The sequence below is a fragment of the Cryptomeria japonica genome, chromosome 9 (genome assembly GCF_030272615.1).
Source record: "Cryptomeria japonica chromosome 9, Sugi_1.0, whole genome shotgun sequence".
In the NCBI taxonomy this organism is placed as follows: Eukaryota; Viridiplantae; Streptophyta; class Pinopsida; order Cupressales; family Cupressaceae; genus Cryptomeria; species Cryptomeria japonica.
The window spans coordinates 650,668,552-650,696,403 of NC_081413.1; the positions used below are offsets into that span (position 1 = coordinate 650,668,552).

The window sequence follows — 27,852 nt, forward strand, 5'->3', positions numbered from 1 at the left end:
TAGAAGATTCAAAGGAATTGTACAACCAAAGAATCTGTCTAAATACCACAGTCAAGTGCTAGCTAACATTGTCTAACCGTTGCTCATTCAGCAAAGTCACTACCACCTGAAAATGAATTTATGAAAGCAATCAAATGAAATATAAATTAAAATTAAATTTTATTTTTTTATTATTCAATTTATAATTTATATTTTAGTAATGATTTATCTAATCACAATTACATAATAATGTTAAAAGTATAGAATTGCAATTTCAATTATCAATGATCTTGATTTAATCTTGAGAGCATGTAATAGTTGTTGATGAGTTTAAAGCAGGTCTCTTCCACAATAATTTGCATTTTGAAACTTTTAGTGTTTTAGCAAGATTAATTTGCATTTTCAAACTTTTAGTGTTTAAGCAAGATCATCTTTTAGTAGAAACATTCACTTACCATTTTTTCATTGGGTTTGAAATGCTTATTGTATTTTGTTATAGTCAAATTCATCATCAAGGAATTTTATTTTAGGTTTGAATATCAAATAGTTTGCTTTAGAACCAATTAGATCATGTTTTACTCAATAATTTGGCTTTGCAACAAACAAAAGATGTCTTCTTTATGATTTTTTTCTATTCATGCATGATTGGGAATGCTTTGTTGTTGTATATGGTGAAAATGGATAACAATAATAACAATATTGAAAGGCTAAATGAATCCAACCACTAAACCCTAGCCTAACAATCAACAAAGATCCACCATAACATATGAAGATTACCTAAGACAATGCAAATCAAATGAAATCACAAAGATTATACCATCACATGTCCAATAGGGTTTTGATCTCCATTCTTCCTATCTCCATTGATCTTGCTTGATATATTTGCTCTCAGATTTTTATATGCACAAGAGCTCAACAAAGAACGGAATGTGGTTGCAAGTAGAATCGTAGTGTAGCCAAGTACTCCAAAATCAGTCATTAGTCATTAGGGTTTGACAATGAAGGAAACATCTCCTTAAATAGAAGACACAATAAGAAATGGAGGGTTAAGATTGAGAGGTGTAAAAAGAGAGGTCGGCTAGGATTAGAGGGTAGGTAGAAGAAATACCAAAATAATGAAAGAGGTAGGTAGTGTAGGAATTAAGAGATGAATGACATGTGCCATGTGTAGAAAAAGCTAATGAATTAATTAAATAAATAAGGATTTATTTAATTAATAGTAGAAGTGGGATAATTAAATAAATAAGATATTTATTTAATTTAGGAAAAGGATAATTTAAATAAATAAATGTATTTATTTAAATGAGAAATAAGGCTAGAAGAGGATAAATGAATTAATTAAATAAATAAGGATTTATTTAATTAATAGAAGAATTAGGCTTAGATAATTAAATAAATAAAATATTTATTTAATTAGACATGACAATTTTAGGTGTCTACATTTTGCCCCTCTTTGAGACAATGCGGCTTGTCGCGTTGTTTCAAAGAAGATAAGATGAACTGATACAAAGTTGCCCCAGTATGGGAATAATATGCCCCCTCGAGAGATTGGATGAAAATGTCAGAAAAGATTGAAGACAATCTCTCGATAAGAAAGAAAGGCTAGAAGGGATTGACCGAATAAAGTGACAAAGTCACAGGATGAAGAATACTGACTCAGGAAATGAAGGCGAGGGCTAGGATAGGCTATAAGATAGACCACGGGCAAAAGACATCCTCATTGTCATCCACACCCTTACAAGATCACAGTGCAGAGCGAGAAAAGAGCAGCAGCAGTCAGCAGCGATGGCCTTCATTCACAGATTCGACTGCGTTCGTCGATTTCAGAGGCCAGCAGAGGCAGGAGAGCCGGTAAGTACCATGAAACCTCCTCGTACTTTCACGCATTTCAATTTTTGTCATTAATGCTCAGTAGGTAGCAATAAATGCGCTTAGGAATAGGGTACAGAAAAATGCAAAAACGCGCAACCGCGTCTGTGTCAGTGCCAGGCACGTCTGTGTCCAACAGGCGCGTCTGTGTCGGTTCCAGACGCGTCTATGCCTGGGACCACGTTTGCATTGATTGCGGGCGCGTTTAGGTATTGTAGAGGCGTTTGTGTCATGAAGTCGCGTTTAGGTTCCATAGGCATGTTTGTGCATAATGTAAGCACGTTTGTGTTCAGAAAGCGCGTTTGTGTCGCAGAAGCACGTTTGTGCAGTCTAGAAGCGCGTTTATGAGTTTAAAGCGCGTTTATGTGTCAAAATGCATGGTTTTAGTCTTCTAGGTCAAATCGGCAGTTCTGTGATGAACATACGCTGTCGATTGGATAAGCTGCTGAGAGGATACACTCAAATAGGTCCTCTAGGAAGACTAGGATAGATCAAGGCACTTTGTGATGAACATGGAGTACCAGGATAGGCAGCACTTTGTGACGAACAGGGAGTGCGAATGTGAGTAACACTTTGTGATGAACAGGGAATGTCACACACGTAGTACTTTGTGATGAACAGGGAGCACTACTAGGATAGATAGCAACACTTTGTGATGAACAGTGAGTGTCACTAGGATAGATAACCATATGCATTTAGATAGCAAGTAGCATTGTGTGATAAACAGTGAATGCCACGATAACTGACATGATTGATTGTTTGACTGTAGGAGTATCTGCCTATGTTGGAGTCACGGGAGAGATTCCCGTCTACATAGAGACTGCGAGCAGAGTTGTCGTTTGAGGAGAGAGCAGCTATTGAGGAGATGGGCCTCAGACATGTACTGTATGTGCCTGAGTTTCGGGCAAACATGGGTTTGCTGACTGCGCTGGCGGAGAGATGGCACTCCGAGACTTGCACGTTTCACTTACCGATGGGGGAGATGACAGTGACCCTCGAGGATGTCTATAGGATTTTGCACATACCGATCGATGGAGAGCTGATTCCATACGATCATGACGGAGACAGGGAGGCTTTGAGACGGGTGTTCCAGGATCCCGAACTAGAGATGAGAGCAGGGCATGTGGCATGGGATACCATGACTGCGACAGGGTTAGCCTTGCCAGCTGTGATTGGAGGAGCCATCAGTGGGTTCTTGTGTCCTGACAGAGCTACACGGGGGTTGGCAGTGGGTTGGGGAGGAGCACTGGAGATACTGGTGACTGAGCATACCAGATATGCATGGAGGCCATGTGTCTTGGCACATTTATACTATGAGCTGCATCAGTTCGTTTATCACGGATCAGTGGGACTGGGCTGTGGAGTGACACTCCTACAGGTGTGGGCATATGAGCACCTTCCTATCACACGGCCGATTCACTTCAGAGGCAGAGGGCATGGACGGAGCTTTGTACACCTCTATGATATGATTACGTCACAGCCTCGGATTGGCCGGCTGGAGTACTGGAGGCGTGTTATAGATGATATTGACACAGTCATTTGGAGGCCGTACTTGGGGTGCGAGGAGTGGGAGGACGACGCCTTGGAGCTGCCATATACATTCAGGAGCAGATATCTGATTGGGCGGACGCCCTACATTTTGGAGAGACAGCTGGTTGACAGGGTAGGCAGACAGTTCGGTCGGATCCAGAGGATGCCGCGAGGCTCGGGCATGTATGCCCGTACAGTCAGGGATTAGGCACAGTTCGGGCCATTATTATCGTATGATCAAGCCGTGACACAGATGACAGAGATGATGCCATTACCCTGGAATATGTGGCCAGAGGTTGAGGATGCAGGTATGGATGCAGAGTACGCTGCATATTGGGCAGAGCATCCGTTTCCGCGGTTGACAGATCCGGGAGAGCTGCTGGAGGGGGAGGTTGGAGGGGATGATGATGATGATGGTGGAGGGGATGGAGGTAGGGGCCGACGGAGGCGGAGGGGAGTAGTGGGAGAGAGGAGAGTGGCACCTCGGAGGGAGGGAGGACAGGAGGGACCAGCCCAGGTAGTGAGGGGGCGAGGTGGATTGCCCCTGCAGGTACCAGCAGCACAGGGACAGAGGCAGGGACAGGTGCAGAGACAGGTGCCAGTACAGGCACAGGTACAGAGACAGGTGCAGGCACCTAGACATGTACAGAGACAGGCACCGGTTCAAGCACCCAGACAGGTACAGGGGCAGGCACAAATACAGGCACCTGCAGAGGGAGAGCCACAGGCAGAGGCTGAGGGTGGAGATCCTGAGGAGGATGAGCTGTTAGAGCTGAGAGAGATCTGCCAGGGCCAGGCAGATGAGATCCAGGAGTTGGAGCGGGAGAGGGATCGCCTCAGGATCAGGCTCTGAGATACAGAGTGAGAGAGGGATCAGGCCATTCAGTGATATACTGAGGCTGAGACAGCTCTTAGGGCAGGGAGGCAGGCGGCAGAGGACGCAGGGGCAAGCTACGCATATGTGCTGCGAGCCAGTGAGGAGATTGGCTACTGGAGAGACCTGTACTATGGTGCAGTGCCAGCGGATCAGCGGGCGAGGAGCTTCCATAGACCATCGCGGACAACGACGGCTACGGGAGGGATTCGGAGGAGGCAGGCATCTAGTGGTGGGGTTATGGGTCCTCCACCACCACCAGACAGGCAGGGGGATCTTGGAGCGGATCCATCTACAGCTCAACGTCCGTTGAGGCCAGGCGGCTCCGAGGGAGGGAGTTCATCATAGCCATAGAGGGCTCCCCTTTGTATCAGTATATGTACCATTTTTGTATTGTAGACACTTGCGGGTGATTTTGTAGCCATATGATTCTTTTGACATCATTGTATCATGACACATTTGATTATATATGAGATGATTCACCATTTTTGTGGCAGCTATATGCATGTGTACCTTATGTGATGTATGCTTTGATGATGTATGTTTTATGTGATTGATGCAATGCAATATTTTTGTTCTTTTATGTTTTAGATGTGATGCATGATGCAAATGTGAATGTATGTAATGCAAATGAATATGATAATGCAAATGATTATTTACCTGATGAAAATGTAAGATGTGCTAACATATGTTGTATGCAGGATGTGATGCAATTGTGATATCTGAAATGCTTATATGTGGTGATGCAGGTGTAACTATATGAAATGCAAATGTTTTTGGTGTGTCATTATACTCAGTCATGTGATAGCGGGCTACGCGGACTCGAGAAGGACGATGGAAGTCAATCAAGAAAGGGGGATGGAAGACAGAAGATATGAACGTGAAAGAGCTTCTTGTGCGTTATCATCATTGAGCTTTATTATGGCAAAATAGGTTATGACAATCGAGGCATATGTTCGACCCAGAAAGTCATTGTACCCGTTTGCATGGAGATAAGACAGTCATAAACAAGGAATGCCCCAGTTCATACTAGACTCACAGTGTCCTCATATCCTTGGACAAGTCATAGCATTACTAAAAGACAATCCACAGACAGCAAATGCAAATAGGTGACGATACCCCATCCTCGCCTTTCTAGTCAAAGACATCCTGGAGATAGAATCTCTAGTCAGAGACATCCTGGAAAAGCTAAAAGACATGTCACCAAAAGATAAAATCAAAAGAAAACCAAGACTCGACACCAACATCCACTGTAGTCCTCAAGTTTAGTGTCTCTTGTCACTTGTTTAAGTCTTATTCGATTGTGGTCACAATGTTCACTTTCACAAAAAGGATAGATAGCACTTGAACCATATGTTGTCTGAGTCTGTTGAAAGATTTGATTTTGTTGAAGCTCATTGTTGCTGCTGCGTCTCATTTGAAACTGACTGAATCCATGAAACTGATACTTTATTGTGGAGAAAATGGAACTTTATTGTGGACTGGCGATGCAGATGTTGCTTTATTGCGGATTGTGCACGGATAGACTGAAGGAAGCTGGAAGAAACTGTACTCTTTGAAACATGTGATGTTCTCAGTTCCACACCCATCACTAGACGTAGGATTTTGCCTTAGCCACAGATAGGATCTGATTTGTTATGGATGGAAAGGGAGGCGAAAAGGGAGGTTTATTATGAATGGCTAACCAATCTTGGGTAGATCAATAACAAGCCATGATGGGAATGGGTAAGTTTATTATGGATGAATAGGTTGTGAGTGTGTGCAAAGTGAAAGGATGAAAGTGAATCTTGAAGGAGGGAGGAGCAATGTCTCTACGCATGGCGCTAGTGACCCAGTTTTCACCATGGTACTTGCCCAGGGCGCCACCGAAGTGGTTTTCACCGTTGGACGAAATTATTTCTCTTTACTTTTTTCAATTTTTCAATGTTTTTTGTGTCACAAGGCGCCTGTTTGCCAGGTTTTCACCAAGTAACGATTTTTTTTGTTTTTTATTTTATTTTTTGTATTTTTGATTTTTTTGATTTTTTTTTTGTATTTTCGAATTAGGATATTCCAGAAAATTATGTGTAGAACCTGCGAAGGTGCATGCTGTTGATAGGATCCTCCAAGGGTTCACCTTCTGTAGTTGAGAGCTGATATGCTCCAGATCCATATACCGCTTTGATGATGTAAGGACTAAGCTAGTTTGGTTCGAACTTGCCCTTCTTATCTCTGTCTTGCTGATTCTTGGGGTTTTCTCTGAGGACTAAGTCACCTACCTCAAATGTGCGAGGCTTGACCTTGTGATTGTAGCTGCGACTCATTCATTGTTGGTAAGCCTTGAGATGATTAAAAGCAGTATGTCTTCGTTCCTCCAGTAGTTCTAGTTCTTGTAAGCGAGAGACCCTGTAATCTTCATCGTTGATTATGTTTCTCAAAGAGACCCGTAAAGAAGGTAACTCGACCTCAATAGGCAAGATGGCTTCAGCACCGTAGACAAGTGAGTAAGGTGTAGCTCCTGTAGGTGTGCGGACACTTGTACGGTAGGCCCAAAGTGCAGGATTGAGTTGGATATGCTAGTTACGGCCAGCGTCGTCGACTGTCTTTTTAAGGATTTTGAGAATTGTTTTGTTAGACGCCTCAACTTGGCCATTACCTTGGGGGTAATATGGTGTGGAGAAACGATGAGAGATATGGAAGCGGTCACAGAGTTCACGAACATCCTGATTTTTGAAGGGACGCCCGTTATCAGTAATAATGGAAGTAGGAATCCCGTATCGGCAAATGATGTAGTTCAGGATGAAGGTAGCAATTTGTTTCCCTGTAACTTGTGTGAGAGGCACGGATTCAATCCACTTTGTGAAATACTCTGTGGCTATGATAATAAATTTATGACCATTGGAAGAAGGAGGGTGAATCTTGCCTATGAGATCGAGTCCCCACTGACAAAAGGGCCAAGGAGATGCGAGTGGTTGTAGTTCTTGTGCTGGTGCATGTATGAGGTCTCCATGAATTTGACACTGCCTACACTTCTTGACAAACTGATATGAGTCTTTTTCCATAGTAGGCCAGTAATATCCAGTCCTGATGAGTTTCTTGGCCAAGGTAGGACCACTAGTATGCGGACCACATATCCCTTCATGCACTTCTCGTAACGCAATCTGAGCTTCGTCACTCTCTAAACATCTAAGAAGGGTGCCATCTAGACCTCGTCAGTATAGGATATCAGCTAGAATGACGTATCGAGAGGATTGGCGAATGAAAGTGCGGCGTTGGTTGTTCGATAGATCAGGAGGTAAGATATTGTCGCGAAGGTATGTGAAGATGGAACCATATAACTGGGATTCAGGACCAACAACGCATATCATCTCAGTAGGAGTGATCTCGTATGAAGGAATCAACAGATTATCTACCAGGAACTCATAGCAGGTCTCATTTTGTGGTAGATCAATGAGCGAAGCAATCGTAGCCATGGCATCTGCAGCACGATTCTGTTCTCTTGGTATCTGCTCAAAATCTATCTTTGTGAAGTGCTGTTTCAAATCATCTACCAGTTGTTTGTAAGGCATTAGCTTTTCATCTTTTGTTTGGTAATCATCAGTTGCTTGACGGATGACCAGTTGAGAATCCCCAAAAACACGAAGTTCTTGGATCTTCCATTGAACTGCAATTCTTAATCCAGTTGTTAATGCCTCATATTCCGCTATATTGTTGGTGCAAGGAAATGATAAGTGGTATGACTTTGGTATAGAATCGCCTTGGGGAGTTATAAAGAGAATACCCGCTCCTGCTCCATGCTGTGTGTATGAGCCATCAAAGTATAGTTGCCATGGCTTCACATGTGATATTGTTAAAATTGCTTCATCTGGAAATTCTGACTGTAGAGGAACATCATCTATCATGGGAGCATCTGCCAATTGATCTGCAATTGCTTGTCCTTTATTTCTTTTCTGTCTACGTACTCGATGTCAAATTCACTCAGAATCATTACCGACTTGGCCAGCCGCCCAGTAAGTGTAGCTTTGTTGAGAAGATATTTCAGTGGATCAATTCTGGCAATCAACTTAGTCTTGTGAGTGAGCATATAATGGCGTAATTTTAGTGAAGCAAAGACCACAGTGAGACAGGCACGCTCGATTGGTGTGTAATTTAGCTCATATCCCACCAGTGTGCGACTGATATAGTATACTACTTTTTCCTTGCCGTCAGGTATTTGTTGTCCTAAGAGTGCCCCCAGTGCCGTTGGAGTAGCTGATATGTAGAGTAACAAAGGTTGATCTGGATTTGGTGGCATCAAAACTGGTGGGTTCAAAAGATAGTCTTTGAGCGCCTGAAAAGCCTGTTGACAGTTCTCATCCCATTTGAACTTGATGTTTTTGTGTAGTAGGTGCTGGAAAGGATTACACTTATCTGCAAGTTGTGATATGAATCTTCGTATGGATTGGAGTCTCCCTTGTAAAGATCGAAGTTGACTGATATTCCTCGGTGGCGGCATGTCCAAGATAGCCTTGACTTTTGCTGGATCGGCCTCGATTCCTCTTTTAGACACAATGAATCCTAGGAGCTTCCCTGAGGTTACTCCAAATACACATTTCTTTGGATTTAATCTTACTTTGTATTTTTCCAGCCGATCAAAGACAACTGAAAGTATGTCCAAGTGTGTATCTCTGTCTATTGATTTTCCCAAGAGATCATCAACATAATCTTCCACTGTTATGTGCATGAGATCATGAAAAATAGTGGTCATCGCTCTTTGATAAGTAGCGCCTGCATTTTTCAGCCCAAAAGGCATGACATTCCAACAGAAGGTTTCCCATGGACAAGTGAATGATGTTTTATGTTGATCTTCAGGCGCAATCCTGATTTGATTATATCCAAAAAATCCGTCCATTAAAGATAGCATTTCCTGACCTGCTGTGAGATCAACGATCAAGTCAATGTTTGGTAATGGGAAGTCATCTTTCGGACAAGCTTTGTTGATGTCTCTGAAATCTGTACATATCCTTATGCTGCGATCTGGTTTACTGACAGGTACTAGATTGGAGATCCATTCGGGATAATCAATTGGGCGTATGAAACCGACATCCAATAATTTTTCCAGCTCTGCCTTGACTAGTAATGCCACTTGCGGGTGCATTTTCCTTAATTTCTGTTTTACTAGCTTTGCCCCCGGTTTGACTGTCAAATGATGCATTACCAGATCCGGATCTAATCCAGGCATATCAGCGTATGACCATGCAAAGTTGATTTGTCGTTCCTTGAAGAAGCTTATGAATTTTGCCCTCTCAGACTCTGTCAAGGATTGAGCCAGGAATATGTTGTGTGGAACCTCTTCCGTACCAATGTTTGTCTTTATAGTCTCCTCTACCAACATGGATGATTTTTCCTCATATGATGCTGGGAGAATGTCGAGCCTTCCATCTTCGGGTGCCTCAGAGAGGTTTTCTCCCTCAGATACGTCCTTTCTTTTTACTTTTTTGGAGTCAGATAGCACCACAGTGTGGTTTTTGCCATAAGACCCTTGATTTGTTCTTATTTTCACATTTTTGCGACTAGAAGGCCCGACACCCTCACCAAAATATGCCATGTTGTTGAGTTCTATGGTGTATCCTGCTTTGTGGTCTCCAGGGGGAAGATCATCTCGTATGCCAAGATAGTCGATAATAGCTTCGTCATTTTGAAATGTATCAAATTGTGCTCGTCCTTCATGATCCCAGTCAATGAGTTGGGGGTGAACAAGGGGAAGTTCTTTAGTGTTTTCAGAGTTTGCAGGGCGAAGAGTGAAGATGTGGTTATATTCAGGTATGTCAAGACAATTGTCGAGGTCATCGATGGCACTCTCCTCATCAGTTTCGATCGCGAGTGAATCCAAATTATCATCACTAGTAGTGCCTTCAGGGACAGGTGTCCTTATCCTATGCGATTTCAACCTAGGACCTTGAAACAAAGACTGTGCGGGATCCTTATGGGTTGGTTCTTGACCAACTCTGAACTTTTTGTAAAATTCCTCCTCTTTTGTGGGTTCATCTGGTTCTCTGAATGTCTCGGTGAGCTCATAGTCACTGGAGGATTTGTCTGAACCCCATTCCCACTCATTAGAATCTGTGGAATAGTAGTCCTCTTGTTGAATTTCGGCAACTTTGATTCGCAATGCCTCTTTTGTTCTTTTATTGTGTATCTTGGAATTCAGAAAACCAAGTCCCTTTGAGCGTTCCCTTCTTGTAGTTAACTCAGGTTGTAAGGGCTCCATGATGCCTTCTTTGCGTAACCCGAGAGGGCTTTTTCCATCATACCCGAATCTTTGCAGAATTTTGAAGCCTTTGCCATAGTTCTCACAGGGTATAATAATCTGATCTTGTGTGTCCTCTTCAACATCTTTGTAGAGCATTTTGTATAAATTTTCCTCTTCTAGTTCACCCCATCTTTGAAAGGTAGTAGGATCCCATTTGAGTATCATGATGGAGATTTGCTTGTTAGGATGTGGCCTCCCATATTCTTTTGGAGAACTCATGACTTGTCGTAAAAACATTGTCTGATTCAAAGTGTATTCTCCCATGCCTTTGTCTTGAAACTTGCTTCTAAGTTCACCTTGTTTGGATGTCGAGGGTTTTAATGACTCAGGATCAATGTACGCCGAAGAAGGAGTAGCCTCACGATTACTGGGAATTATAGTCTCAGTATGTGATCTCAAGTTATTGCAATATATGAACGGATTTGGATCACCGTTGACCGTTACCTCGACTCCATTATGAGGAAACTTAATGCATTGATGGTATGTCGATGGGACTGCCCTCATTTCATGAATCCAAGGACGTCCTAACAATATGTTATATGTGAGATCCAGATCTAGGACTTGACAAACCACATCCTTTGTGACTGGCCCAATTCTTAGCGGTAAGGTAACTGTGCCCTTGGATGAGCGTTCTTCATCATCATATGCCTTGATGGTAATTTGATTTTTTGAATTCACAGCTTTATCGGAATATCCCAATTGTTTAATGGTGCTCAATGTACAAATGTTTAGACCAGCTCCTCCATCTATCAGGACTCGCTTTATTCGATGCTTGTGTATGAAGGCTTCAATATGTAATGGTGCATTATGTGGCTGACTTACGGAGGCATCATCGGCTTCTGTGAATGTAAGGGAATGTGGAATGGAAAGATATCCCACCATGGCTTGAAACTAGTCCACGTTCAGATCGGTAGGAACGGCAGTATCTCTCAAGATTTTATCAAGAATAGCCTTATGAGCAGGGGATATGCGTAGAAGCTCAAGAATGGAGATGAGCGCGGGTGTCTTCCCTAACTGTTCTACAAGGTCATACTCAGGCTTGATTGATGAAGAATTGGTATTCTTAGTTGAGGCACCTGGCAATGTAATCTTACCTCGACGAGTTGTAACATGACATTCAGAAGTAGACTCGGAGGAAGATCCCACACCCTTTAGGACAATCTTGGGTCTCTGAGAAGGATTCTCAGGATTTTTGTTCTTGATAGTAATAGTAGAAATATGATTGTCCATCGAGATGTGATTGATAGTAGAATCATAATTGTAAGGTGCTCTAGTGTAATTGGCTTGATCATCCGTGACTTTGCCTTTTCCTTTGTCGTGTTTTGGGAACGGTTCCTTAAACATCTCATGCTCTTGATTAGATGAATGTCCCTCAATCTCAATGTCGCCTCTATCAATGAGATCTTGCACAATGTTCTTCAATTGATGGCAATTACTTGTCTTATGACCCTTGCTCTTATGAAATTCACAAAACTCATCATCATTCCACCAATTAGGTTTGACCTTTGGCTCATATGGAGGAAAATCTGGAACTGTTATCACTTTGTTCGCCACAAGCTTTTTGAATACTGATTCAAGTGGTTCTCCCAATGGGGTGTACTTCCTTCGTGGTTTAGAAGTCGTTTGATTGTTCACTTGATTGTTTGTAGAACTTGATCCAGCAAAGATAAACTTTGGTCTCACTGTATTGGCATCAACCACGCCATCATTAACTGTATTCTTGTTCTTGTTCCAAAATTTTGGTTTGTCCTTTCCTTTAAAGTCATCTTTGTTTTCTTTAAATATCTTGATAACTCCTTGTTCAATTAAGACCTTTTCTGTTGCTAGGCCTTTTTCAATAACATCCTTGAATGTAGACAAACAAGCTTTTCTGAGATCATAGCCAATAGCCTTGTTAACATTTTGTGTGAACATTTCCACCATTTGTTTCTGCGGGATTTCGCAAGAGCATCTGCTAGCTAAGTTTCTCCATCTTTGTAAAAATGTTGCAAAAGATTCTCCTTCCTTTTGTTTAGTATTGCACAAGGTAGTAACTGAGACATCTGTTTCTATGTTGTAGGAGAAATGTTGAATGAATGCCTCTGCCAAGTCACCCCATGACTTAATACCAGGAGGTAATTGAGAAAACCATTCCATAGCTTGATCGCCTAAGCTTTGTGGAAACAACCTCATCAAGAATGTTTCTTCTGCCGCTACCTCAATGCAGGCTGTGAAGAATTGTCTTATGTGTGCCTTGGGGTCTCCTCTCCCTCTATATTTGTCAAATTTTGGTGTCACAAAGTGTGCAGGAAATGGGGGCATTGGAATGCTCTTATCAAAGGGATAAGGACATATATCTCTCATAGTGTATGTTGGTTTTGATGTACTCATGTCCTCCATCTTCTTTTGTAGATCTCTAATTTGTTGTTCCAAATTATTCTTGGGAGGAGATTGATTTCTTGTAGCATACCCCATGTTTGAAACACCCATTTGAGGAGGAGCTTGTTGCATGTATGGATGATACTGATCGTAGACATGTCCATATGGAGGTCTATATTGTTGCGGCATATATGGAGCACTTGGCATAACTTCATGTTGAGGGACCCCATATCTGTTTTGTGCATATATACCATACTCAATAGGCATTTCATTTTCCATTGTGTTGCCCCCAATTTTGACATGAGGTCTCCTTGTGTCAAAATTTTGAGGATGTCTTTGAGTATCCACTTGTTTTGATTGATCCATACCTTGAGCATGTAATGGTGCATATTTGTCTGCATAAGGCCTCCATGATGGTCTTTGAGTGTAAGTATCATACGTTTGAGCTTGTGTATGTGGGATTGATGGTTTTTGAAGCAAAACTGATGGTGACTCAGGCATCATATTATTCGGTCCTCTATTTCCTCCACTATTTGGTCTCCTTTGATCCATGTTGGGTTGAGTTTTTTGTGAGGGTCGACTTTCCATAAGTTGAGATAAGTCAAAATCATGCGGTATTTTAGCTCCACTTTGTGCCATCATGTGTAAAAAGTACTGACGATCTCTCCTCATTATCTCTTCAACCAATCTATTGAAATGAGGATTCATTATGGATTCTTCTATGTCTGCTGATAGTATTGAAGAGTTGTCAACATTGTCATTGTGTGTAGCATTGTTGTTTATAGTATTTGCGCTTTCCACATTTGGATTGTTTCTATAAACATTCATGTCTGGTAATGTAGTGTGCTCAGGATCGTAGAATAAATCATTGTCATACTCATAAGAACTCATGTTTGCGGACTCTTGAGCTTCCTTAGCTATTCTCCTAGATTTTTGAAGGCGGGTTTCAACCATGAACTAGGTGTTTGACCAAGATGTGAGAGACTAGATGAAAAGTGAAAAGAGTATGGAAGACCAAGAGTTGTATGGAATGTAAATGAATCTTGAGGTGTACTTGCAATGTCCAAAATGTAAGACCAAGTATGTAAGTAGTAGAGTAGGTGTGACTTCCAAAGAGAGGATCATTTCTCTTGATGAGGTAAGCTGACCTTGACTCTAAGTAAGACCAAATGAGACCCAAAGGTAAGAAACCTTGATGAGGGACCACTTAGCAAAGTGTAGTTGTATGTAGTGTGTTGAAAGAGTATAGTGAGGATAAGCAAGTGACCTTTTTGACTCAAGTTTTTAGACAAGTATGAATGTAAAATGAGATGTAAAGCAATGATGCACTGTATGAGACCTTAGGACAGGTTGAATGCTAGATGAAACCTGAAGAGACAACCTAGGAAGCTCAAGTATTTTGAAACTGATTTTCTTTGTTTGCTGGACTGTTAAAGTTTTCAATTCCTGACACAGACGCCTCTGTATGCTTCACAAACGCGATTCCCAGACACAGACGCTTCTCTGTTGGACATAGACGCTGATAAAAACACAGACGCTGTTCTGCCCTTCACAGACGCGCTTAGATTACGCAGACGCGTTTAAAACAGACACAGACGTGTTTTTGTAAACTTCGTGCAATTTTTCCAATCTGTGAAGTTGTTTTGTTGTGACCAAATCCGACTGTTTGACTGTTTTTCGTGACAAGAGGACACAATGTTGATGACTCAATGTTTGCAAACTGTCTAGACTCCAAAAGTGTGTTGTTTGATGTAAAAAGTTTTGCATACACTTGAAGACACAAAAGACACAATGTTTTGTTGTTTAGTCTTGAATGTTTGAGTGTTTAGCATAAGACAAGCACAAATCTTAGGGCTGGCCAAGACAATAGTTGTTGATCCCACATAGGGTTTTACCCCCGAGGCTACGCTATTCAGAGCGGATACTTAGATGCTTGACCTCACTGGCTCCACCCTCGGCACTCACTTCTCGGGTCAGCCAAGCATCAGTCCCCATGAAAACTCCCCATGGCGAACTTTGTATCTCTACTAAGAATCGTATGTGTGTGGGCCGCTACCAGAGGTCTAACCTCCTGCCTCAACAACTAGAAGGATTTGGGCTTCTAAAACAAAAAGGTGCTAGTAAGGGCATCCGCTCGTGTGGCCATACATGTGGCACTTTTAGCTCTGTAAATACAGAAGGCTCCCAGCCGGTAGGGGTTACGCCCTACAAATGATCAAATAAATTTGATCAAACGGGTTTATGGGGAGACATAGTGTCGGTATGAACTAATCAACACACGTTATTCATAGTTTTCACCATGAATACATTTGATTATAGTGGTTTGGATGAGGTGGGTTTTCCTCGCTACCACTTGGGTCGTTCTCTTCTCACTAGTAGTCCTAATGACCACACGGGAAGACAGGCCCTCTAAAGATTAAACAAAAAGAGCCTATTGCTCAAGACACAAAAGACAATGATTCAATTTTAGTGCACCAATGGAAGTGTTTGCTAATCTATGAAAACAAGGCACACAACAAAATTACAAAACCCTAGCAAAGGCCCTGCAACAAAATTGTTAGTAGTTTGGGTTGTTTCAAATGATAACCCCTTCCTGCAAGAACACAAGTTAGGTAAATTTTAGAAAACCCAAAAGACTTTGTGAAAAAGGGACCTTCAACAAAAATGTTTTTTGCCTCCAAAGCAAGCTGCACAAACTTAGTTAGCTAGATCTGCAAGGGTTAGCCGAAAATAAACCAGATCTGAAACCCTAAGTATAAAATCCGAAAACCTGAATCAAAGAAAAATTTGAAAATTGCAAAACAGAAAGCACAGACGCAGTTATACCAGACACAAACGCGTCTGTATGACACAGACACGGTTCTATGATGCACAGACGCGCTTACAGAATGCAGACGTTTTTTTCGAACACAGACTCGGGAAGATTCGACACAGACGCGTTTTCAATTCACAGATGCGGCTCCAAAAACCTGCAAAATAAATTCTGACAAAAACACAGACGCGATTCACGATATTGTAGATGCTTCTGAAACACAAAAACGCGATCCGAACGCTTGCAGACGTGGAAAAACCTAAAATGTCGTCGAAAATTGTCCGATCTGCAACTTCAAAAATGCAAAATCTGCAACAAAAATGTTAAATGCAAAGGGACAAGGGTCCCACCGGGCGTGCCAAAATGTATATGGTGAAAATGGATAACAATAATAACAATATTGAAAGGCTAAATGAATCCAACCACTAAACCCTAGCCTAACAATCAACAAAGATCCACCATAACATATGAAGATTACCTAAGACAATGCAAATCAAATGAAATCACAAAGATTATACCATCACATGTCCAATAGGGTTTTGATCTCCATTCTTCCTATCTCCATTGATCTTGCTTGATATATTTGCTCTCAGATTTTTATATGCACAAGAGCTCAACAAAGAACAGAATGTGGTTGCAAGTAGAATCGTAGTGTAGCCAAGTACTCCAAAATCAGTCATTAGTCATTAGGGTTTGACAATGAAGGAAGCATCTCCTTAAATAGAAGACACAATAAGAAATGGAGGGTTAAGATTGAGAGGTGTAAAAAGAGAGGTCGGCTAGGATTAGAGGGTAGGTAGAAGAAATACCAAAATAATGAAAGAGGTAGGTAGTGTAGGAACTAAGAGATGAATGACATGTGTCATGTGTAGAAAAAGCTAATGAATTAATTAAATAAATAAGGATTTATTTAATTAATAGTAGAAGTGGGATAATTAAATAAATAAGATATTTATTTAATTTAGGAAAAGGATAATTTAAATAAATAAATGTATTTATTTAAATGAGAAATAAGGCCAGAAGAGGATAAATGAATTAATTAAATAAATAAGGATTTATTTAATTAATAGAAGAATTAGGCTTAGATAATTAAATAAATAAAATATTTATTTAATTAGACATGACAATTTTAGGTGTCTACAGTTGTAATGCAAATTTAAATGAATATAACAATGTTCATGGATTTATAGTACGTTAGTTGATCGCATTCAAGCTGCATGGGCTTTAAAGGACATGCATGACATTTATTGTTTTATAAAAAATTCCAAGAACTTTTATAACTTCAATATAATTTTTTACATTATTATATTCCATTAAATTCAACTAGCATTTGTTTACTCTTTTCTCTTGTCTTTTGTGTAGTGTGCAATTTTTTTGTTTTCCATGTGATAGAAGTCCTTTATTGTAATAGTCATTGAAAGGAAAACAACAAGTGTATGGATTGCTAGAGGTGGTTTTTAAATCAGGATAATCATCTATACCATTATAGAAAGGTTCAAGAACTCTTTTTGTAACTCGAATATAATTTATGATATTATGAATTTCAATAATTGATTTTTCATGAAGAAAATTTCTTTTGTGTTTGTTTATGACGTGGTAATTTGGGAATAATGTACAATGCAACTAATGATTGTGAATTATTAAAATTCAGATTCAATTCTAAGAACATGTTATAAGGGTTATTTCAATTTAATTAATCTGTGCTAAATAACCAATTACATTTATATTTCTTTCAACAATTGATCATTGGGGAAAGCAAAATAATGGTTAGTAGTTTTGAACCATAAGAATTATATTGCATTCTTTCTTTGAGTGCTTCCTTGGAGGCAGTTTCTTTTTGTTATGTTCCCCGTGAGTGGAATAGAGTTGCTAATTGTCTGGTGAAGTAGGCTTCAGGTCACTTGGAGGGGTAGAGAGTTGAAGACTGGGTTCATCTACCCTCGAAGTATGTTCATATTCTTGAGGATTTGGTCAAGGAGGATTTAGCAGATTAGTTGTTGTCCGTTTGGGGGCTTTCTGTTGAGTTCTTTGTTTTTGTTTTCATTTCTGGGCTTGAGGCCTTGTTCTTTGTACCATTCGATTTTATTTAATAAATTTTTACCCCTCTTTAAAAAAAAAAAAAGAATTATATTGCATTGGAAATTTTGGTGGTCCAACAAGACTAATTTTCTATTAGCATTTCTCACATCTGATGCTACTTGCTTCTTGCCACAAAGCTCTTCACGCCTTTGTGTTGTTGTATTCACATTCATTATAAAATGAACAACATTGATTTCTTGAGTTGAATTCATCAAAAATGTCCTGAAATTTTTCAAATTGTATTAAACTGAATAAGAATCATAATTTTGAACTCTTTTCTACACTCTTATTAAATTGAATGTACTATACATATAGAAATACTATATTATACAAATTGTAGTAAATCATTTATTAAGATTGGACTATTTAGAAACACTTTACAAATAGTATATGCATTAGTCTATAACTTAAGACAATAAATTTGGAAAAAAAAGCCTAAAATTATAAAAGAACTTAGTAAAGAAAAGTATGGCATGCATCAATAATTTCAAATTGCACTATAGTTTGCAAGATTATAAATATTTATAGATTGGTGAAAATGAAAATAATAACTTAGGGTTAGCATTTGAGATTTCATTATGCATTAGGCATGGATTTAATAACACTATAAAATTTGCATAGTTCAATTACCATAGTAAAATATTGTTGGCACTTACTACTTTTTAAAATATGGTTTATTAATTTCATTTTTATTGTTCATTTGTGAATCTACATATAATCTTTAATGGTAATCATGTATTAAGAAACTTATTTCCAAGATTTTGTAAGAAACATTGTATGTCAAATTATAATTAAAACTCTTATGTACAATTATTCTTAATCATTAAACTAAAATTAATTAATATATTTTATAATAATAATTATATAATTATAATAGCTATACAATTATTATTGTTAATTAATTAAATATAATAATAATTATGATAAGTACTATTATGTATAATTATACATGTAATAATTAATCTATATTATAATAATAATATTAGACATATAATAATAAATTATTATAATATTAATTATTAATAACATCTATTATTACTCATAGTAAGTATTCAATTATTTGTTATTAATGATTATATTATAATAAGTATTAATTATACAATTATATTTAATTTATATATAATTAATATCTTATAATTAGTTCATTAATATATTATTATCTAATAATTTTATTTATTATAAAATATTATATAAGAAATTATTATCTTATCATTATACAAACGAGTTAATTAAAACTATACATTTAATCATTTTATATGTTTGATATCTATAATTTTATATATTTTAAATTATTATTATTATAAAAAATCAAGTGGCTTTATTATCCATTGCATTGTCAAAAGAAACATGACGAAACAGTATTGTATGAAAATACAAACATTAGGAAATTTGATCAACCTATTTTAATTATTTCTTCTCATTGATTGATTTTTTGACATTTAAAATGTTGACATCATCCTAATATGACTCTATTAGATTATTATTATCAATAGAATAATAAATAAATCAATTTGTGTATTTTGAAATAAATATGAAAAAATATAAACATTAGAAAATTTGGTCAACCTATTTTAATTCTTAATTTTGATTGATTGATGCTTTCACATGGTCAACCTATTTTAATTCTTGATTTGATTGGTTGATGCCTTGACATTTAATAGATTTGGGTGAATATATCAGTTTTCCTGTCATGAGAGGAACTAATAAAAAATCATGGGTGCACAAATTAAAAATACCCATGTCCTTTCACAACTACAACATTAAAAACATTGAATTAAAATATTAGAATAAATTTTACAACCTAAACATGATTACCGCTCATTAAAATCAACCACACTAATCTATTGGAGGATCTCCACAAAATGTTTCATCTAAGGGCATCCAAGGGCTCATCTCTTATTCTGTATATTTATTCTTAATCACCATATTACATATTGTGCATTTGTCTATTGGGTTAGCTTTAACAGATTATTTTTAGGACAATGAAAATATTATAGATCTACATTTTATCTGAAAAAGTTCAGTAGTTAACAAATATAGGTACAGATCCCTTTCATTCTTTTTTAGAAAGACGGACAGGTCTGAAAAATTTCATCATTAATTATTTTCAATATTATCAAATGTGCAATGCTCAATTTATCTTTAGCATATTGGGCTTCTTGCAAATAGTAAGAACCTTATTATTTTTTTAAATTATGTTATGTACAATCTAAAGCTACTTAAAAGTTTGTGTAGTAAATTATTTTTTAATAAATCTCTGTTAAGTAAATTACTATCTTTTGATGACCTCCAAGGAATTGACAAATAAATTACTATCTTTTGATGACCTCCAAGGAATTGACAAAGTTCTTTGTTCTGCATAAATGTTGCATATGTTTGGAGTGAAAATATGTAGCTCAAAATTATAGTAAGTGATGAAATGAAGCTCAAAATGTCTATGCAAGCAAAGTTAATTAATGTAGTAAGTGATAAAAGGGAGTTAGGTCAAAAAAAAACTAGGTCAAATGAATTATTACATTAAGTGATGAAAGGAAGTAAGGTCAATTTAAGTTATGATGGAGGAAAGCTAAGTTAAAAAACAAATTATTTGTGTGACAAATATAAATTAAATCAAAGTCAATTTTATGCACATCAAGATATACATAATACATTAATACTATAGAACTTTGAATTGTATTGTTTATTAAAAGTTACTTTATTTTACTTTATGCTATTAAAAAATGATTTCATTTACATTATTTTAAAAAATTATTTATTTATTTAAGATTTATTTTATTTTATTGAAATTTATTGTTTTCTATTTTATTTACTTTAGATTTATTTATTTTACTTTAAAACTATTTAAAATTATTGTATTTTTTTCTATTGTTTATTTTATCTTAATGAAAAGAGATTTTCATAATATCAAGATATAGTTATTTTTGGATTCAATTGTGTTCAACATTAAATTGCATCAACGTTTTGGATCACATTCTATGATCTATCATCGAAATAAAGAGAGCCAAAAGAATAAAAAAATATGCTATTATTTAATCATTAAATGTAAAATTTAATGGGGTTATTACTTGAAACTCTTTAATATAAATTATTGTCTCTCCACACATAAGAATGTGCATATGACAATGTTTATTAATTAATGAAAAGACAAACACTTTTGAATAATTGTCTCTTGATTAACATAAGAAAAAATGTCTTTCATCAATTAAAAATGAGAACTCCCAATGAAAACATGATCTTTAAATTTAAAATTAACATCAAACTCTCATTATAAAAGCTAATTCTCTTTATTTCCCTCTTGAACTATTATGGAACTCTTACCAAAAATATATATATTGTATTTATTCTAGAGAAGTGGAGAATTTACTCCAACTAGGAGCTTAGCTCTTGGAGCCCTCCTACAACAATCTGTCACACCACAGACAAATCAAAAATTTGAAAATTCACAACCTAACCCACTGTAAATGGCCAGCCTTAAATCGACAGTGGGGACCTATAGAACTCTTAAATTTATTCCCATAAACAAAATCCTAACACATGTCATTGCCGAGGAAGAACGAAGATCAATTGAAGGCAGAACAGACTTTGCGAATCTCGCCATCACTCCCAGTTTTCACACCGACGTTACTCAATTTGACCATGGCCTTAGCAAAAGCCAAATCAAATCTGACGCCCAGCACTCCTCTTATGGTGCCCGCATACTTTTGAACTACGCTTTTGGTGGAGGCGTCGCCCCACAATCTCTGATCTGACTCCAGCACTGCATTGCCGTCCCTCACATTCTTAAAGAAGCTGTCATCGAAGTTCAACTGGCTGCCCTTGTCCAGAGCCACGCGCTTCGAACCGTCGCCGCCGGAGGGGCAGAGTGACTGCAGTTGAGAGAGATATGAGCTGCTGATGGTAGGGTCAGCGTTCCCTGTCGTCGTAAAGTTGTACAGTCTGTAGCTGAAGAACTGGCAATCTGTCTGTCCAATCGTATGGGCTCCTACATGCAAAAATGATAAAAAGATTAAATTTTTACAGTTATGGATTAGTTGGTGTACACTGTAGAGTGTGGTTTGAGTGCTCACCAACGAGAGTTACAAGATCTTCGGTCGTGAGGCCTTTGTCAGCGAATTTCTGTTTCTGGACGGTGACAGAATCAGCAGGTGTTGGGAGATTGGCAGCGTCTGAGGAAGATGAAACTAAGCCGTCTCTTCTACCAGTCGGTACATCCCACGTTGGTCCCGTGCTCTGCATTGCATTGCAAACCACGTATTAAAATTAATAATCTTAAGAACAAGTACTGATATTTAAATAGGATGATTTATGATGGATTATAGAGTCTGATCTGTAATGTTGAGACGTTGAGAAATTAAAATTACAGCAATTATTAAAATTATGAATTGTGAAAATCTAATATCATTAAAAAGATCTATTCATCCCTATACTTATTGATTATTTATTATACAATGATCAGTTTTTTAAAGCTCTACAATCAAATCGAAAAGAAATAAAACCAGGAAAAACAAACGGTTCAAATAAGGGAAAGAAGAAGAATACCAGCACAACAGCATCTCGAGAAGCAAGGGCAAGAATGTCAGCACAAGAGACGACTCCTGGGCACGCAGCTTCTACCTGTGTTTTGGCATCCTCCACAACCTCAAACCCACGTAACCCCAGATTAGTCAGCGAGTTTTTCTCTGCAGATGGACCAGTGATCAATATGGACGCATCACAACCCTGCATTACAATAATTCACCCAACTCTTAGTAAACTTCCTATAAAAACCTTTTTCTTATGATGTGAAATAAAAAAGCCATTGATTTCTTACTTGAACAAAGCAGTCATGGAAGAAAAGCCTTAGCAGGCCAGCTGCAATTGTTTGATCAGCATTAAAATGTGTCTTGACGGTGGATGTAACAATGGATTCAGCCTTTGGACAAGTGGAGGAATAGAACCCAACTTTGGTTCCCTGAGCTCCTGCCAATACAAAAACACCCAACGAGAAGGCCAGAAATTGCAGTATGCCCATTGCCATGGCTTCTCAACTTCACAGGAGATTTCAAGTTGAAACCTTAACTAAAACTTGCTTGATGTCTGATATTTCAGACTTCAACACAAGCTTTATATAGCTATTCAATAGCTCAAGAGTCAATCTTGGCTGCCGGCCATTTGCAAATGCATGGACTTTCTTTATGACATGACAAAGCTAGCTGTTGTGCATTGTGCCAGGCTTTGACTTGACATCATATTCAGATCGACGCGTTTTACTTCTTTATCCCATTGGCTTTATTCCTTTCTTCTGTGACGGTTCAAAAGTGAACAAAATCTTCATAGGTGTGAAAGAAAGGAAAATGAAGAATATTAGTATGTTTGCAGGGCCCATCTTGTGTAGCAAATGTTTTGTTTTTTACTTGAAAGAAGATACACCACTCTTAGGTGGGTTTCAGTGGATTCCTGCATTACAGAGGGGGGAGAATTAGGTGGTAAGAGAGGAGACTTTACAAGTCAAGGGATTCTAGATGGTGAGCTCCAAAGTTTGAATTGGGCTCATTTTCAATGCTTCGTAGATAAACACAAATGCCAACATTCTTTTATCTCTTTTGTTCTTTTTCTTAGAAAGTTCCTTTTACCTTAAATTACAGTACTGTATAAAGGCCTTTTGCTCGGCTTTTCTAGGGTCATGCCTATGTTAAAAGTAACCATGTATAGGCTTTTACCTAATTTTTCAGGCCACATATGGACATGTGAAGCAGGAGGTGCAGTGATGTCTCTTTAATATTATAAAACATTTCAGTTTATTAATCTAAATAAAAGTATCCAATTAGGTATTAGATAAAAATTAGAATTGATAAATAAGGTAAAGTGCATTTAGTTTTATGTATAATAATGAATAATTTATTGTAGTGCATGATTTATGATCATACTTTTGTTATATGAAAATGGCAAGCATTGAGTGCATTAATGTCTCTCTTTAATATTTTAAAGGATTTTAGTTAATTATTGAGTGCATTAATGTCTCTCTTTAATATTATAAAGAATTTTAGTTAATTAATCTAAATAAAAGTGTTAAATGAGGTATTGGATAGATAGAGATTAGAATTGATAAAGAAGGTCATAGGTATTTACTTTTATGTGTAACAATAGATAATTTATTGCAATGCATACTTCTATTATCGTATATGAGATAGTAGTCTCTACAAAGTATAAATAGATTTGCATTATATATTAAGATATAAAACTATGCATATGACCTTGATCTTAAAAAATGTGGCCTCAAATATCTTTTTCAAAAACCTTCACTATTTACTATGACTCTTTGGAATTGCATTCACCATTTTTTATTTGAAAAAGGTGGTGCTCAAAAGTGTCAATATATCATTCTCTCTTAAAGGTAGTATTTGTTTCTTGTCTTATTGACAGTGAAGCCATGTTAGGTTGATCCAATTTAGTGTTTGAAAAGTTCAAAGACATGCAATCTCGAATGCAAATACCTAGCTATGTGTCCAAGTACGAATGTAGATGTTGATGCTATGCTATTAGATATGAAAAATATTTTGTATGTGCTCTCTCATATAAGTGTTCAATGATCTAATTTATCAACTATAGCTTTGTCTTTTTATAAAACATTGTAGCATATAAATTTGAATATTTTGTTATTGATTTGATATGTAATATCTAGTTAGAACTGAATTTAATTACACCATAATTAATTTTAATTTAAAAAAATGGAACTCAAGGTCACATGTCTAGTCATGAACTAGGTGTAGGGCCACAATTATGAGATTTAATTGGGATAGAAAACAAAAATTTAAGGGGTGAATGATCTAGATCCTTGGGGATGGGTGGCCAAGTTCAACTCAATTTCAAGAGAAGTGTTTCATTTGGACACTAAATTTTGGCACTTGGGATAAAGGGTGGTCAAATCAAGAAAAACAAGCAATATGAATGCTAGTGATACTCTTTTTACCTCTACATTTTACCCACTCTTGGAATTGCATGTGAACTACCATGAATCATGTATGTCAAAGTAAATAAGCCACCAACATGAATGTAAATGAAAACCACATGTAAAAATGATATAGATATATACAATAATTTTTCTCATGATGTGATAATAACTTTTTCTTCAAAACTACACATATAAATTCCACCAATAGCACATGATAAAAATATAAAAATAAACATAAACAATAGCTTAGCAATGCCAATAATAATTGTGTAAACATAAAAAATATAGGCATAGGGCAGGTGAAAGCACAATAAACCATTCTACTTTTCAATCTTATTGATTCACAAAAATTAATATTTTTCAACATTCAATGTATTCCATCAATTATACTAAACAAACTACTCAATAATTTCCCAATAGGGTGATTTCATTTATTTTATCTATAAATTTAACTTATAATAAATTTGAAAGTTTTAAAAAATTAATTCTATGATTTTGGGTTCATGACTTTGAAAGGAAGATAAAAGATGTGAATATAATTATCTAATTTTAATTGATTATGACCACATTTCAATATTGATTAGAAAAGGTTTAAGAAAATTGTTAAACTTGATGTTGAGAAAAATTATATGTAAAGGAGTATATGTATCTTATGGTTTTTTTCTCTTTGTACATGTTGTGTCACGATATGCTCTTACTATCATTATAGAAATTAGAAATATAAATAATATGAATTAACTTGTTTTTTTTGCTAGATGAGATAATAAAGTTGATAAAACTAGAAGAAATTGAAGGTATCAAATTTTTTCATGTGTTCAATTATCTTGTAAGGTATATATTTGGGATAAAAAAATATATATTCATAGGTTCGGTTGATATTTGAGACATGTAAAAATTATTCATAATTGGGTCTATTTTATTAATTATGAACCTATAATAACACTTATCATTAGAGTCACCTAATAGTCGATACTAATATGGCTCTAATATAGTGTGTCATGGTACATGATCATCATAAGTGGAGATTAGATGAAGAAGATCATGAGAGGAATTTGGATGTAATCAATGAGAGATCTAAACCAATCGAAATGTTTGAATTTATTTTTGATAATATTTTTGGTATGCTCGTTTTATATAATTTATAATATTTTATAATTTGACAAGTATTTTGATGTACTTATTTATATACTTGATGACTGGGTATATAAAATAATCTAGTCTTATGACTTGATATGTGAAGATTGATGACATATTTAATTGAACCCAACTTTATTTATCTTCTTTTGATGTGATTAATAACTTTTCGCTATATATTAATTTGATTTGTGATGCACATTATTTTCATAAATAATGATATCTATAGAAGTGTGACATTACAATAGAATAATATGAAATATGAAATTGTGATTGCAAGCCCCCCTGAATCCTATTATGTTCCCTTAATCCCCTTAATACATCTACTTAATTTCTAACAAAAAGATTGGGTATAGAACCTTAATTTCTAAATTAATACTTATTGTTACAAATTTCATTTATAAATTTCATCAATAAAAATTAAAATCAATTACACATTAATACAAATATCAATTGATATTGTCTTATTAAAGTCTTGATAAAGTATGATTGAATGCAGTATTTATTAATCAATAAAATAAAATATTATAGCATGTTTCTAATGCAACAATGGGACAATTTGTTAAGTATCAATGGACGAAGGTGGTTGATGAGCATAGATCTAATCAATGAAAAAAATTGTGGTATATTGATAATGCAAAAATAATAACATTTCATAAATATCAATGCATAAAAATTGCAATGGAAAAATTATATCCATGCATCAATAATGACTTTTGCTTGTGTGAGCTACGCAAAGGTGGTTGTGAGGATCAAAGAAAAAGATTGTGGCATGTTGATTATGCAATAATAAGACTATTTGTTAAATGTCAATGAATTGCAATCACAAAGAAAAATATCAACCTATCAATAATGTATTTTGCTTGTGTTAACTATCCGAAGGTGGTTAGTAAAGATAGACCTAATCAATGAAAAAAATTGTGACATGTTGGTAATGCAACAATTAGACCATTTGTTAAATATCAATGAATGATTTATCCATCTATGACTAATATATTTTATTTCTATGAACTAACTAAAGCTAATTAGTGAAGATAGACTCAATAAATGAAAATAAATGTGATATATTGATAATGTGACAATGAGACCATTTGTTTAATATTAGTAGATGTCAATCACAATAGAAAACTATCCACCTATCAATACCGGAAAATGATCAAGAAGATGTTAAAAGAATAAAGAATGTAGTTAGCCTCCTTTATTATATAATGTCTATTGTGGCACATTCATTTAGAAAGAATTGGAATGTCTTTCTTGGTGAAAGAATGGGTTTAACTTTAGAAGGCAGCTAGAAAGAAAGAAGGTGGTCCTCGAGATTATCAATGGTGGCAAGACCATTGCTACCAAAGTAGGAAAAACATTTACATAATACATTATCAATGAAATATCAAACCTAATGGTCATAATTTGGGTAGTTAAAGAGATGTGGAGAGCCATGTAAAAGCATTTGTGAGGTCCTGGGTTTTCTCTTACTATACTTAGGCCAAGAAAAAATGTGTTTGATGGAGAGAGGAGCTCAATTATGAACTATGGCAGGAGCTTTCATTCTCCATAAACCGAGAAAAAGAATTTCATGGTTTCCATTTGGATCACTCCTACACAACTATTAATGATCAGTATACGCTCAACACACATATGGTGGAGTTGGATAAATCTATGAATATGAATATTTCTAAGAGTTCATGTGTTGAAATCCATTGATGATGAAAGAAGTGTATAAAAATGTTGATGGAAAAGATTTTAAGACCTATCTAATTTTTTGCTCGTTTAGTTTTGGATTGTGGGTGGCCAATAAGACCTAGAAATATAGACAGGGTAATCCAAATTGAAAATATAGATAGGGTAGTCCAATTGATGGAACTATTAACAGTAACTGAATTCAGAAGTTGCTGCTTTTTAGATTTTGATAATGTATATTTGTTGTTTTGTGGATTATAAGTCTATTATTTTCAAGATGTATTATTGTATTATTGTCGTAGGAGTAAGAGGTAGTCTCATATTGATATTGTAGATCC

General features: G+C 36.5%; 1 protein-coding gene across 1 annotated transcript; it reads right to left on the reverse strand.

The window, feature by feature from the left end:
- Positions 1-21,086: 21,086 nt before the first annotated feature.
- Positions 21,087-22,817, reverse strand: LOC131045756 (peroxidase 25). Its single transcript, XM_057979347.2, has 4 exons — positions 22,583-22,817; positions 22,312-22,491; positions 21,840-22,002; positions 21,087-21,754 (listed from the first exon to the last, which is right to left on the reverse strand). The coding sequence occupies exons 1-4, from the start codon at positions 22,787-22,789 to the stop codon at positions 21,333-21,335; spliced, it is 972 nt and encodes a 323-aa protein (XP_057835330.2). The 5' UTR covers positions 22,790-22,817; the 3' UTR covers positions 21,087-21,332.
- Positions 22,818-27,852: the final 5,035 nt, after the last annotated feature.

Bases quoted from the DNA above. Each gene is read 5' to 3' on its own strand.
- LOC131045756 (XM_057979347.2), bottom strand. From the start codon at position 22,789: ATGGCAATGGGCATACTGCAATTTCTGGCCTTCTCGTTGGGTGTTTTT. The intron at 22,492-22,582 runs GTAAGAAATCAA...ATTGTAATGCAG, and splicing joins TCCATGACTGCTTTGTTCAA to GGTTGTGATGCGTCCATATT. The intron at 21,755-21,839 runs GTGAGCACTCAA...TTTTGCATGTAG, and splicing joins AGATCTTGTAACTCTCGTTG to GAGCCCATACGATTGGACAG.